At 40.5% G+C, this 15664-nt stretch overlaps 1 protein-coding gene across 5 annotated transcripts; it reads right to left on the bottom strand.

Moving 5' to 3' along the window:
* Positions 1-107: 107 nt before the first annotated feature.
* LOC120745552 (zinc finger protein 285-like) lies at positions 108-14710 on the bottom strand. Of its 5 annotated transcripts, none has more exons than XM_040050565.1 (11): positions 13378-14710; positions 11759-11833; positions 11167-11292; positions 10961-11091; positions 9789-9850; positions 8662-8725; positions 8108-8389; positions 7324-7931; positions 5727-5795; positions 4497-4628; positions 4311-4424 (listed from the first exon to the last, which is right to left on the bottom strand). In XM_040050565.1, exons 1-10 carry the CDS (start codon positions 13611-13613, stop codon positions 4599-4601), a joined length of 1683 nt encoding a protein of 560 aa, XP_039906499.1. In that variant the 5' UTR covers positions 13614-14710; the 3' UTR covers positions 4311-4424; positions 4497-4598. The 5 variants fall into 5 exon arrangements, with proteins under 5 accessions (XP_039906576.1, XP_039906654.1, XP_039906826.1 ...); XM_040050800.1 differs by having other exon boundaries at positions 11759-11862; positions 13378-13490; XM_040050642.1 differs by lacking the exons at positions 7324-7931; positions 8108-8389; positions 8662-8725; ... (3 more) ...; positions 11759-11833; positions 13378-14710 and adding exons at positions 108-1212; positions 3215-3442; positions 3835-4051; positions 4152-4189 and having other exon boundaries at positions 4312-4424; positions 5727-7301.
* Between the last annotated feature and the right edge of the window lie 954 nt (positions 14711-15664).

Raw genomic sequence — 15664 nt, 5'->3', positions numbered from 1 at the left:
GATCAAGTTTGGATGAACCAAAAATACAAAGAACTTGTTTTTTTTAAGAACCATTGACCAAACTACGGACAATGGAAGTGACCATACAAAATATACTACAGGAATACTTTTTCTACTTGAGTCATCCGAGAGATTTTATTTCAAATTAACTCTTTTCAGACACTGGATATGTAACATTGCTGGCTTGATGAATCTGTTAAAGTGACAACAGACTGCTGCGTTCATTACAACACTGATGGGACGAGACACCGTACTTGCACCGTATTGCGTACTACTTGCGAGATATAAAGATACATCAATTGGCATACATAATGCACGAGGTCAGAGTCTTGTCATCAGCTCTTTAAAACAGAGGCCACACTGTATGTGCGATTACGGGACTTTAATCAATCGATCAGACAATCTTGACCAATCCTGTCTCCATTTTAGGGTAATTATTAAACATCAGATTAATGCCATTGTGCCACATTCATAAGTATGCATATATCTCTTGAAGCTCAGAAGTCAGATTAACAGAAAGGAGTACATGTCTTTGTTTAGGTTTAATAATCAAAGGCTTCTCAGACTGCTGTAAATGTTCTTGATCACATTACTGTTTGTTTACCACTATCAGCTGCTGTTTCGGTCTCCCCAAAGTTCTCATGGATGTTTTTGGCTTCTTGTCATGAATCTTCACATGCGCTTGATAGCCCTGATTGTAATAGAAACACTTCCCACATATCTTACACGCATACGGGTTCTCTCCGGTGTGAACCCTCAGGTGAACTTTTAGGGTATCTGCTCTGGAGTAACGTTTCCCACAGATCGAGCACAGAAAAGATCGCTCTCCGGTGTGAGTCTTCAGGTGCAAATTGAGGTTGTAAGATTGCAAAAATGCCCTCCCACACTGATCACAGTGGTAGTTCTTTTCTCCGGTATGAGTTAACTTGTGTTTTTTAAGCATTTCCATCGTGACGCAAGTCTTCCCACACTCTGAACAGAGATAAGGTAAATCTCCTGAGTGGAGGCGCATATGCATTTTAACACTCTTATTATGTTTGAATCTCTTCCCACAGTCAGGACATGCGAAAGGCTTCCAGTGAATCTCGCGGTGTTCCTCTAGCTTATGTTTCTCAGGGAAGTCCATTCCACACTCCCCACACATGTGAACTGTAGCAGGAGATGCTTTAGGCTCGCTCTTCTCTTCAATTAATGTCCACTTTGGTAACTCTCCTGTGAAAAATACAAGCATGTACACAATTAAAAATAAAGTAAACAAACAAAAAAAACAAAACCTCAAGTTCACAGACAGGTGAACTGAATAAAATTGCTCATGATGTTACACAGTGAGAGCCTCTGCTTGAAAAACTTGGGTCGAGGCATTGATTGTTTTGTTGAGTTCACACTAAGTTCTCATTACATTTGCTGAAGAAACTGATGACTCATCCTGCTATGTGGAAACTACCAACCAGCAGTTGGCTGAACGAAGATGATGTAATTGTTTTTAATTGGATTTTTTTTGTTTTTTTTCCAGTTGAATAAAGTAAGGGTACAGTGTGTAAAATCTCACTAGTAGATTGCTGACTGCAGTCAACTGAATTAAAAAAAAAACTTTTTAAAAGTAGTCCGATATGAGTCAATGACTCATTGAAACTCACCTCTATACGATGATAGCAATACTTAGGCGAGTTGTTGGATATCCTGAACTTTTCTGTTGGTAAGCTGCTGCTGTTGCTAGCGGCTGTTAACCTCTGTTAGCTGCTGTTAGCCAGGATTAGTGAAACTTTCTTTGACTTTGTTGGACTCTGATGCTCAGTGATTGTGATCAAACTGTTTATCAGTGTTGTTCACTGTCTGGAGACGGGAGGATCACATATTTAATCTGCTGGCAATAATTAATTGTGACAATATTGAGAATAAATAAGCATGTTCACAGATATTTTCATGTGTTAAAAGGCCTGACTTCTGCTGACGGCTTAGAGGTCAGAGTTGAGGAGGAAGAAGATGACATTTTGTCCAGATGCTGATCATGTTTTCTCTTTCCTTTATGTTTTTGTTTCTTTGGCACCCTTTCTCAGATGATAAAACACAGTTATTGGATTGGATTGGATAATGCATTTGTTTCTCAGTTGCAGTTGCCTGCAACTGAGATAACAAACCTTGCCGACCGTACTTACAATACACAACTTCACGCTAGGGAGACAGGTCAGGCTAGGTAGCAAAAGGAAAAACAATGAAATGTATAAAACAAAAGGTCAGATCAGGAGAAAAAAAAGAATTTCTGCTCATACTGATCCTTAAAAGGAGTCAGCATGAGGAAAAGACAAAAACTCCAGCACATAAAAAGCACAAATATCACACCGTAATACCATAAAAACACAAGACAAGCAACATGGGGGGGTATGCCAATGTGCACAGCTGTTGGCATACCAGTTCAGCCTGAGAAAGTGTCCTTTCGCCCATTAGGCGAAGATCAACAGTCTGCAGCCTATGCAGGTGGCCTCGAGGGATTGGGCAAGAGAGACAGTTCGTTCTCATCATCATATCTCTTGGAAAATTGTTGTTGTTCTCGTCGGCAAGTTATGATGCTTTTTATCTTGAATCTAACGGTTGCAGACACCAATTAAAAGGACACCTATGAGTTTTTTTCTCCCCGACTGTTGGCCTAATACAAATGTGGTTGGTCTCTAACAACATACAGCCACAATGAGATTAGGTGGAGCAGCGATGTCTATCTCGCCCACTATAGTCAAGTTGGTGGGGCAACATGGCGGCATCTACAAATCGGCGTCCGCTCTCATGCATTTTTAATGGATTTTTTTAAGTTTAGGAGAGTGCATCAATTTTTTGGAAGATGTTATTCTATTTATTAGTGAACACTATTTTTTTAAATTAAACTGACTGTAATCTTTACACAGCTCATGCTTGTTCGACCAGTAGAGACTGCCCTCTGCTGGCACAAGCCGTGCAAAATGCATCACCTTAACATCAGTATTTGAAAGAGGAGCAGCTGTATTTTTGAAGGTACTGAAAACCATCAAAACATCAAAATGCCTAAACACCCAGGTATTCAACAAAACCGTGATACCAGTCGAGTCTACTCAGCAGTCCATACATTTTTTAACTGTTCTTTGTGCAGCTCGGTAAAAGATGAGTAAAGAGGATTTTCAACTGCCACAAACATCTAACTGAAACAGGTTAAAGTGTCCTGAGCACAGCGGGAGGTTCCTCTCACCTCTGTGAACTTTCATGTGTGTCTTGAGGTTTCCACCCTGGGTGAATCCTCTCCCACATATGAAGCATTTGAAAGGTCTTTTTCCCGAGTGAATCACGAGGTGTCGTTTCAGGGCGTTGTGCCGGGGGAACACTCTTTCGCAGGTCGGGCAGTAGTACGTCTTCTTTGGTTTACAAAGCTCCTGGGAGCTGCTCTGTACACTGGTAGGTTCTAGAGTGAGAGTTTCTCCTCAAAATACAGAAATATCAGTATGAAGTTGTTGCACTGCATGCACTGTGTGTGTATGGTTTCCATTTATAATCAAATTATGATATTAAAGTGTGTGTAGATCTTTCTCTTATTTCAATAGTTTTCAGACATATAAAGCATAAAAAAAAAGGAGAAGACAGAAAATCGACTGTCTGTTACTTTTGATATCTTTCTAACAGAAGGCAAGAAGTTAAACCACAAATTAAATGAAGCTCAAAATAATATTCATATGTGTACCACAAAAAGAAGGACCATCTTTCATAATGAATGTTGGTGAAGCCCAAGACATGAACATGATTTTTAGCTTCATCTTATGCAACACATGTACTGTCTGTCAGTCTTTTTAATACATTTTAATAACACTCCATCACCTGTGGGTGCCGTGCTGTGATCCTGTGTTTCAGGTCTGTGGTCTTCACTGGGATTTTCATCAGTGTTCGTCTCATTCCGGTTTATTTTCTTTGGCACGTTGTGATATGAGACAGATGGAGTGAGCTCCAGCTCATACGATGGAGGTCTGGAGGAAGCCCCTGGGGTCTGGGAAGACTGATCTGCTGAACAGGTGTTTTCAGGTTTTTGCTCCTGATCCTGTGAACACACAAAGAGCTTTAAATTCTCTTGCTTGAAAGCAGTGTTTGCTGTGAAATGGTGGGATTTTTAACATCTACAGGATGCATTTTCTCCAAACCTTGTGTTGATTTCCAAGCAGATGGTAAGGCTTGTTTCCTATATAAACAAACCCATTATTATATTACAACCACTAACAAGGTTACACAGAAAACCTGACCGTTTTCCAGACAATCATGACTAAATAATGAATCCAGTATGACCAGTGTTGCTGTCCTCACTCTGAACGTGGATTGTTTCTGCTCCTGGTGGCTGTTCTGTTTGTTCTGCATCTACAGCATCATGCACGGGGACCTGTTTGGTGACCGACTTGGGAGCACTCAGGCAGCCAGCGCTGTAGGAATAAGAAAAGGTCATGAAAAAAAAAGTCATTTTTATTGATACAAACTTCTGGTTCAGAGCTTACCGAACATGTACAGGGGGAACGTAATCCTGATCATCGCTGTCATCATAGCAACCATCCCCTTTTGCCGTTTCCTCTTCTGATGTCGAACCATGTCCTTTGTACTCACGTGGAAAACAAGTAATTTCCTCTGTCCTGTTAATATTTTGTAAAATGCAAAATATATTATTAGACAGTTACGACCCAATAAAACACTGATGAACACAATATACGCTACTTTATACCCTGTTTCACATGTCAGTGCAGGCTTGCACACGCTGCTTTTCAACAAGCTGCATCCAGCATAAGTTAAATTAAAGGTGCCACGTTGTGTGCCATTTCCATTTCCATGTGGTCACAGCTTCTGAAACCTTTCCATTCAGAAATGCTGTCAATAAATTAAATCATCATTTTAAAACTGCATTTTTTATTAACTGAGGTTATCTTTGTCTAATATTAAAATGTATTGATGATGCAACTCTTCAACATTTGACAAATATGTAAAATTCTCAGAAATCAGGGAGGTGGCAAATACTTTTACATAGTACTGTAAATCTTGTAGAAGTGCAACATACATTTGAGGGTTAACTATTAACACAGCTGAAACCATCGCTCTAAGTTATGGAGGCATTTATTATGTTCTTTTCTCACAGCCCACATCAGAGCGAGACCAGATCAAAAACTACTACACTGACCAAATCTGGACTAGTTTATTTGTTTAAACAGTTTCTGATTTGTAAAGAAAGGCTGCTTAAAGACACACTAACAAACTGAACAAATGTTTCAAACATCATTCGGAGCTTTAATTAAAAAGTCCAACAGTGTTTTAAAGAAAAAAACAAAGCAATACAAAAAAAATAAAAACCCTCACTGCTGTACTTTATTTGTTTTACTTTCTTTTCCGGTAACTGTTAAATCAGAAACTACCTTTGTGTGCCTATGTGCTTTGCAAGCCTGGGACCAATCACTTCCCTCTTTGCTATACAGTCTAGCTGTTGCGTCGCAAACCCTGCAGGACACACCCCCTGAGCCTAATCAGGAAACGCCCATCTGACAGCACACGGTCAGTGGCTGCAGCTGGACTACTACCAGATACTCATAGTTAAAACAAAACCAAACCCCTATGCTACTCAGCGACTTTAGCTTTATGATGACGCTAACGTTAGCTTGACTACAACACGACAGTGATAGAGCACGGCGTGTTACATTTGACATCTTAGCTACCTTAAACACGATTCAAGCACAGGTAACTACCTGTCCAGCAGAAATGTGGCGAACTCTGCATCTGTTTTGAATCCTCTCTGTTCCCGTACGTGCTTCCACCTGTGAAAAACAGCTCCAATGTTTAGTCTGTTTTTGTCTCGGGCTAACGCTTTCGTTTCAGCTCGCTGCTTGTCGGGAACCTTCTCTTTAACTGGCTCTGTTGTGTTCGCTGGCATTAGGAGAAGGGGGACGGGCGTTTCGTCGCATGCTGGAGGTTGCTCCTCAGCCATTGTTTGTAAACTTTTCCCGAAGATTTGGAACTAGAGCGCATGCGCAAGGTAGAGGCGGTGCGCGGCGCGTTCACGAACCGGCGTTCTTCTCGCACTGCTGGTGTTCAGAGAAACCCCTGGTACTGAATAGTTAGAGAAATCGACGGCAGAACAAATGGGAGCTTTCAAGGAAATAAATATACTTTCTGGGTACCGGATAACGAGAGGGTATTTTAAATTAAAAAAAAAAAAGAGTACAAATTATAACTATATTGAGAGCATACTGGCCATCAACATGGAAGTAATCATGGCTATGGATGAAAGTGCTTCCCTATGCTCTAACATAGACTCTATATTAAAAGTGGATGCAGTCACTGTGACCCCTTTCAAGACATCAAGATGTACTGCATATTTTGAAACCTCAAGACTAGGTTTCAAAAGATCTATTTGGATAGGGTGACCATATTTTGATTTCCAAAAAAAGAGGACATAAAGAATTTTAATAATACTGTTTGCTTAAAGAAAACTAACTATGTAAACAATGCCTTCTCTGTGCAGTTAATAAATGGTGAAATACAAAATGTCCCATAAGCTTTTACAAGTCAACAAGACCTGGTCAGAACCCCCTCAGGTAGGTAGATTGTGGTGTTTAAATGATGCTCACACCAGCATCCATCCTTCCATGCAAGGCAGGATGGATCCATGGTTTCTTGTTCTTTCCATCAAATTCAATCTACAATCTGAATTTCAAAGTAAAACCATTAGTCTTTTTAGTCATTTCCAGACAGTTCTCTGTAAACCCTAGGGTTAGATGTGTGGGGGAAAAGCCCAGTAGACCAGTTTCTGAACAAATTCGGACCAGTCTGTCTGGCACCAACAAGGACACAACATTCAAAGTCACTTAAATCACATTTCTTTCCTGATCTGATCTTCTGCAGGCCATCTTGACAAGTGTAAATGCACTAAGTTGCTGTAATGTGATTGATAAGCTAACCTCAGGTTCAGGTGTGATTGGCTGATTGTTTTCAAGGACAAAAAACAAATAACAGTGATATTCCTAGCTTCACTGGATTAAGCTTTTGGCTTAATGGCAAATCCTTGTATCAGATCCACTGAGTCTCCAATATCTGGAATAATCAACATTAAGTTTAAGAGTTTGGTAAGACTACAATTACAAAACACACAGGAACAATTATTAGGATTTATTGTCTTCACAGTTCTAGTCACATAACAGCAACTGTGCTTAAAAAACACATTACATTTACACTGCTTCTCCAACCACTTCAGAAATTTCTCTGTAAAGAGTTAAAGGTATATTATATAACAAAAATAATTTAATATTTTCTTATTTTTCTAAAATCCCATTATTGATTATTTACCACTATCAGCTGTTGTTTTGGTCTCCCCAGAGGTCTTGTAGCTTTTTTGGGCTTCTTGTTATGAGTCTTCACATGTGCTTGATAACCCTGATAATAATAGAAACACTTCCCGCACATCTTACACGTGTACGGGTTCTCTCCAGTGTGAACTCTCAGGTGGGCTTTAAGAGTATCTGCTCTGGAGTAACGTTTACCACAGATCGAGCACAGGTGAGGTCGCTCTCCAGTGTGAGTTCTGAGGTGCAACTTTAGATAGGAAGAGCGTGAAAACGCCCTCCCACACTGATCGCAATGGTAATTCTTTTCTCCAGTGTGAGTGAGCATATGTATTTTAAGCATTTTAGCCGTAGTGCAGTGTTTCCCACAGGCGGAACAGAAGAAAAGGGAATCTCCCGAGTGGAGCCGCATGTGGATTTTAACGCCATTTTCCTGTTTGAATCTCTTGCCGCAGTCGGGACATGCGTAGGGTTTCTTGTGAGTCTCACGGTGTTCCTCTAGCTGATGTTTCTCAGGAAAGTCCATTCCACACTCCCCACACACGTGAACTGTAGCAGGCGATTCTTTAGGCTCGCTCTTCTTTTGAACTAAGGTCCACTTTGGAAGCTCACCTGTGAGGAGGAACAAATACAGTGACTGATAGATGCAGATGGGCAATTAAATAAAGAAGAACCATCGTGATACACAAGAGGAGAAACTCGACAGATGCTTTCATGAGCACAACTGAATTAATCACATGACTGCTTGTGGTTAAAGTGTCCTGAGCACAGCAGGAGGTTCCTCTCACCTCTGTGAACTTTCATGTGTGTTTTGAGGTTTCCACTCTGGGTGAATCCTCTCCCACATATGAAGCATTTGAAAGGTCTTTTTCCCGAGTGAATCACAAGGTGGCGCTGCAGTGCATTGTACCGAGGGAACACTCTACTACAGGTCTGACACTTGTAGATCTTCTTCGGTCTGCGAAGCGCCTGCGGAGGTTTTATCTCTTCGGTCTTGTAAGCGAGGCCGGTGTGCTCACTGGTGGATTCTGGACTCGCACCTAAAAATTCTCCTGAACAAAAATAAATACCTGAAAATAATAATAATAATATTCAGAACATTAGTGTGAGTATGGAAGGCATCGAGCAGTAGCAGCAAAACTCTGTTTAGATTACTGCTGCATTAAAGAGATAAAAAAATTCTTCTGATTCAATCACGCTTATATGCAAAAATCAAAACATCAAGAGATTTTTCTGCGACCTTAAAAATCTTTTATGGCCAGCAGAGGATATTTTTATGTGTCTTGTAGATCGGATCTTATAAAGAAAAAATATGACATCAAAATAAAATAGTCTAACTTACCTGTAGGTGCTGCTCTATGATCCTGCTCCCGTGTTTCAGCTCCGTGGCCTTCCTCTGTTTTCCACTGTGAACACATGAAGTTTTAAACTGTCAGCATTTGCCTGAGCAAAGGCTCCACAGTGGAGTGGTTATCACATTTGCCCAAAAAACAAACAATGTCAGGAGGACTCACAGATCCTTTATGTAGAACTACTCGCTGTGGTGCGCTGCATGTTGAAGTTGCGGTACTTCAACATGTGGGTGTTTCCGAAAGGCACAATTCATTCTGGGTGATACATCTGGGTTTTGAACCGACATGCTCTCATATTTGCACAATACTCCAGGGTCTCCTCCCGTTAGGAGATACCCAAACCACTTTAACTGGCTCCTTTCTATGTGGAGGAGTAGCAGTATTGAATGACCGAGCTCCTTGCCCTACCTCTAAGGAAGAGCCCAGCCAGTCTTCAAAGGAAACTCATTGTGAAATGAGTTTAAATCGACACCTATGCTTTTACTTTCAGCTCTCCCCAATCTATCTGTGAACTGGTTCCAGAGCCTGAGATATGGACTGAGGTGAGCTTGACTACATCTAGTCGGTATCTCACAAAAGCGCCGGCTCCTTCCCCACCAGAGAGGTGACGTGCCACGTATCAGATTTGTAAGCCAAGGATCAGAGAGCCAGGGCCTCCGCCTCTGACTGCCACAGATCACCGAACACCTATGGCCTGCTCTGTGAGTTGTGGGCCCATAAGAGGATGGACCCACATCATCCTTTTTCAGGTTGAGCAACCAAATGCTTGTCCCCAAGCCTATACCCTGAGTCTGGCTCCAGGTAAGACTTCAGTAAGCCTGTCCCGGGTACCCGGTTTAAAGTATAAAATAACAGGGATTATTTTGAACCATGAATCATTCCAAACTGTTCTATGAGAGTCCAATAATAAAACTTTGGAGCTTGTAATCACTGATAATAGTGTAGGTCCCTTTAAAAAGGTCCATCCTCTGAACAGACACATTAAAAATGCTGTGCAAAGGTTTTTAATGGATGTAGTTTTTCTGTGTAGCCCTGAATCACACCCCGCCCCCTTAAATAGGTGCACAGCTATCAACAGTTTAAGAAGTCTTAATCTATAAGGTGTAAATTTGCTCACTTGGAGGTGTTTGTTGGCAGCATTTATTTCCTGGTTTCCAAGCTGATGATGAGGCCTGTTTCCTGTAGGAACAAATGACACAAAAATCAGCATAACATTATAGACACCAAGTTACAGAGAAAATAATGACGACTTTCGTGTTTAACTTTTCTCCAGTGACTTGTGGGGATGTGTTGCCATCGTAACAAAGAAAACCTCAGGAGGATAGCACATGTCAACTTTTTTTTTTTGAGAAATCCACTATCAGCGCTGTTAACAACTACAACTTCTTTAAACTACAGCATATTTAAATAAACCGATTTGCTATAGTAATATTGTTTTACTCAATACTTCAAGCAAACATATTTTAAAAAGAAAATTTAAGATATGTAAAAAACTTTGTCAGGTTACATTAACTCAAGGCCTACTTGCCTTTCCTGTGTAAAAGTGTTCAATAACATTTTTAAAATACTGGCTTGAACTCTGTTGTGAATAAAGAGGCTGAACCAACATGGCCCCAGTGTTTTTAATTCAGAAGCAGCATTACATGACAGAAAGCTGAAAATAATCCCCATTTATTGAATACTAGGACCCAGTGCACCCACTCAGCCCAGTGACTCTCTGAAACTGTAACTTCCTTCCTTTAAAGATCTGTTAAATATTCTTTTGATCTTGAGAAAACTTCATGGGGCGATCTCGATATGGCGACTTAAAAAGCTAAATTCTGACCCACTGCATGTGCTTGAAAGGCTTGTAACTCAGACTTTTTTCATATTGTCAAAGTAACACTTATGCTAAAGTTAAAAGACAGAGTTGTCAGAGATTTACATAATCAGTGTGATCTTCCACTGACTTTGTTCACTGTCTTATTTCAGAGTTGCTGCCAACTTTGAAACGACAAATTTACATTGTGGTTGCTAGGCAACAGCCAAAATGACCTGGGCACTCACATGCTAACAGCAGGTATAAGTAAGACTAGGTTTGTTTGGTGGATGCTGTACACAATAACTATCCTACAAATTGGTCCAAACAAAAACTAAGTTATCAGTGAAGACCAGGCTTCATAACGATCTGTTGATGCACCGGACCCAGAGACATTTATATAAAATCCTTCTAATCTCACACAACTGCTGCTGGTGTTTAAATCAGTCAGCAGTAAATAATGGATGCAGGATAACCAGTTTTGTCCTCACTCTGGACTTTCGTTTTTTCCATGCCCCCTGGCAGCTGCTCCGTTGGCTCTGCAGTTTCATGTGAAGCGTCCCCTTTGCTGATAGACTCTGGAGCATCCGAGTGCATTTTAGTTTTACTGGCACTGCCACCGCTGGAGGAACAGGGAAGACAGTGAGAAAAATGAAACAACTTTTCATGAACCTGAACTTTTAAATGAAGGGCTTACTGAATGTATACTGGAGGGATGTAGTCCTCATCCTTATTGTCACTGACGCCATCCTCATCCTCTGATGTTGAAACGTCTCCTTTGTCCTCGCCCGGAGAACACACCCAGTCCTCTGCACGGTCAACACTACAGCGAAGGAAAACGGACATTATTGCAATGACTTATAAGTTGATGTAAATATTACGTGTATGGGAATTACGATGAAATTGAAGTCATCATCAAGTTTGAGGGATGACAAATAGCTTTGCAGTTTTGTGCATACTTGTTTTGGACAAGTTGACTTTTCACTCATTAAAAATAAGCATTCCATTTACGGTAGTGTGAAGTTGTCCAATTACATATGAGACCTTGAAAAATACAAGACTGTATAGAAAAACTTCTGCAATTCTGCTAATGTACTACTTTTTAAAAAACCGTAAAAGTCTGCAATTCATTCAGATTATGACTGTTTTATTGAACTTTGTCTGTCAATACAGGACCTAACTGTACAAGGTATGCATATATGTCTGACCTAGAAATTATAATCTGTGACAACAGTATAATTAATTTAAAAAAAAAACCTAATAAATACTATTAATAAAAAAACATATACCTTGACATTGAAACCTGAGCAGAAGGTTTTTCTGCTTCACTGAAACTCAGCTCTTCCTTTTCAAAGTCAGCATCTCTGCAGAAAATCAATTCATGGAGGTCAAACTAAAATCCAGAAAAATTACATCGGGTTACTAATTATTTAAATAATTGCACAAAAGCATAGTATGCAAGAGCTAACTCATAACATGGAAAACAAAAACATAACCTGACGTTTTGACATTTTTCCCCTTCCTGGTAAACTCTCTCTTCTCTGTTCTAAATTTTCAATCACTCAGCATTTTACTTCTTCATAGGGTGATCACTGTCACACTACACGCTGAAGAAGGACAACTGTGTAGGAGGGATACCCACAATCCTTCACTTTGCATAGATAAATGCCCACAAATGGGGTCAGTTGATGTACTTTGAATTCTGCTTTACATAATGATGGCCAAAGCGTTAACGTTGAGGCTTCAAAATGCAGTGTTCCAGAGCACTGGGTGATGTGCTTACATCCATCTTTGATATACAGTCTATGGTTACAAACAATTACCATATTACAGATTAAGTGTGGGAAAAATATTTATTTGAATAACAAACATTTGCACAATTAATCAAATGTATTGCAGTTAATGAAATATTTATGTGCCATTAATTTGAGTATGATGTCAACAACTCAAAAACTTTCTTAGACTTCATGATGTTTTTCCAACTTGATTAGGGCGTTCATGTTCTTTTTCCTTTTTCCATTTATTGAAACACAACGTGAGTGCATAAGCCAGTGTACACCGGTCCCAAGCCCGGATAAAGGAGGAGGGTTACATCAGAAACATACAGATAATAAAGAATGAGATTTCCATACAGAGGATGCTAAGGTGAGATGGAGGGAGATGATCCACTGTGGCGACCCCTAAAGGGTGCAGCCGAAAGAAGGAGGTCTTTTTTAATGCAAAGGAGACTATTAGGGCTGGGTATCGTCACTAATTTCTAGAATCGATTCGATTCCGATTCACAAGGTCCCAAATCGATTCGATCCTCGATTCAATTCAATTCGATTTGAATCTGGGAAATTTTGCCTCAGATAGTCAGAAACATTATAATTCAGATCAGTACATTTACATATTTTTGTATCTATAAAAAGGAAGCTGACAGTTGCAAGACTTTATCAAAGGTGTAAGCATCACAGCAGATGCCTTTGTGTCAAATTAGCTGAAGATAAAACACAGAAAAACATGAAGGTGATTTTCCTGGCTTGGGATTTTATAAAAGTATTCTGCAGTACATCAAAAACGAAAGAAAACCATTAATCAACATATGAACAGTACCTCAGCTTTAGCTCAGTGAACCTATTTCTAAAGCTCATGCTGCTCTTTATTCACATTTTGCAGCTCCACGTGTATGATTTGGCAATTTTGTTTTGTTTTGTTTTTTTTTCACACCGGATGTCCTTTCTGACACAACCCCTCACACTCACGCGCTCATCACAAACCTCAGTACTGGGAACAAGCTAGCATTAGCCCACCGCAACATCACTCACAAGATATGCGTCATTTCAGCCAGTATGTTGTGTTTTATCTGAAGCAAAACGAAATGAAGCTGAGCTATTATTATTACCGTTATATTTAGGGGTATTATTACCTGTCCAGCAGAAATGTCGCGAACTCTGCATCAGCTTTGAACCCTTTCAGTTCCCGTATCTCCCTCCACCTCTGAAAAGCGGCTCCGATGTTTATCCTGGCTTCATCTGACACTCCCTCCTCAACCCGCTCTTTGTCTGCGACCTTTTTTCTCTTACTCTGCTGTGCCGTGTTTGATGTTATGAGGAACAGAGGAACGGGCTCTTCGTTTGATGTCTGAGCTTGCTCCTCAGCCATTGTGTTTGCAAACTTTTCCTGACGGTGCGACTGAAGAGAGCATGCGCGGAGAACAGGGGCTGCGCAGCGCGTTCACGATCAGCGTCTTCTTCGAGTGCGATATGAATGTTTTTTTTTTCTTTTTTAAAGTTCTAATATCTTTGTAATTCCATGGATTTGATGTTAAATTTATGCAGTTATGTAGTTTTGTTTTTGCATTTAATGAACAAATTAATAACGTTAGAGAGCTAAAATTGGGCAGTTTTTCTATTAATAAGAAGTGTATCATTATCCTGGAATGTTTTAAGCCAAATCAGAGATGGTGAGGCTGGGAATTTTTTTTTAAAATTTGGTCAGCTGATATGGAATGAGTCTGTGTTAAGCTGAGTCTGTGTTTTATTTATGTAGATAAGTGTGTGTGCGTTCTCAGAATATTTATTGCATTCCTGTTACTGACAATAAGACCCCAAAAGTATAACTGTGTGGTGATTGCACTGTAAAAGTAATAATCATAAAACGCAATTAGCCAATCATGTCGCCACAGCTTGCATTTAAGCATGTACACATCATGAGGAAGAAAGGCGATTTAAGTGACTTCGAACCTGGTAAGATTGTTGGGGCCAGACATACTGGTCTCAGTAAAAACTACTCATCTACTGTGATTTCCCAAACAGCCATCTCTAGGGTTTACAAAGAATGGTCAACTAAAGAGAAAATATTCAGTGACCAGCAGTTCTCTGACTGAAACTATTGTGTTGATGTCAAAGCTCAGAGGAGAATGGTCATACTGATTCAAGCTGGTGGGAAGGCAACAGTAATTAAAATAACCACAAATTACAACCAAGGTATGCAGAAGAGCATCCCTGAACCTTGACGCACAAGGGCTACAGAAGCAGAAGACCACAATGAGTGCCAGTCCTGCCAGCTAAGAGCAGGAACTGAGACTACAGTCCAAAGAGGCTTCCCAAAGTTGGACAATAGAAGACTGGGAAAATATTGCCAAGTTTAATGAGTCATAGCTTCTGTTAACTAGGGATGGGTATCGTTTAGGTTTTATCCGATACCGGTGCCAAATCGGTACTTTTGAAACGGTGCCGGTGCTTAAACGGTGCTCAAACCGGTGCTTAAAGAATGGAGAACACAAAATTGGTCCAAAAACCTCTCATGTTCAGCTGGTTTTTTGTAAAAAGATAACAATGTTAGCCTTTTCTGCAGCTATGGGGCATATATGGTATCACTCTTGGCTGGAAGCAGTGCTTAAACAATGGAAAAAACACAAACTTTGTCCAAAAACCTCTCATGTTTAGCCGTTTCCCTCTTTTTCTTTGGTCATTTTAGCCTTTTTGGCCAGGGTGAAGGGAGTATCTGCCATCAAACAAGAAGACAGCCACATGTAGCTATGATGATGTTTGCTAGTTCACCTTACATGCATTAATGTAATAACGTGGTGAGCCTACTCAACGTAAATTACACACGAACAACATTAAGCTACTGACCCAGAGAAGAACGGCTGCTGCTGCCATCATCATCATCCGTCATCATTTCTGCTACACTGGCAGGGCTAGGGGCCAGGACTCTCCTCTTCAGGTTTGATGTTGCTAACTCCGGGTCCGATAACAGGCACCACACCCGCAGTAGATGTGCTCGGTGTGAGGTCTCGCAGCAAGCTATCAAATACGGCGCATTTCTCGGCTTTTAAAAAAACGCTATGCGTCGCCACGTGTTTCATCGGATTCGAGGTGTTACCTCCTTTGACAGTATCAGCTTAAAGCACTTGTTGCTGCTGAGTTTGCATATTTTGCTGTGAAGTACAGCCAGACCTTTGACCGCTTCGCCGTGGGCATTTTTAATCTGTAGCTCTGCTCTAAAAGAACGAAAGTACCTGGACCCGCCTACTATCCTCGGAAACATAAAATGATTGGCTAGAAGTGTATCACAGCTCAGGGAAAAAAAGCACCGAAATAAAGCACCGAAATGTGCGCTGCTTTTCGGTCTGGTTACTACCGTTTATGTCAGATGGCACCGGACACCGGTACCCATCTCTACTGTTAACTCATCCCAGGCTCACCCAC

This window comes from Simochromis diagramma, unplaced genomic scaffold (genome assembly GCF_900408965.1).
Source record: "Simochromis diagramma unplaced genomic scaffold, fSimDia1.1 OVJJ01000798.1, whole genome shotgun sequence".
NCBI lineage: Eukaryota > Metazoa > Chordata > Actinopteri > Cichliformes > Cichlidae > Simochromis > Simochromis diagramma.
Note: the sequence above shows the minus strand (reverse complement) of the source record. Positions and strands in the feature narration are given on the sequence as shown.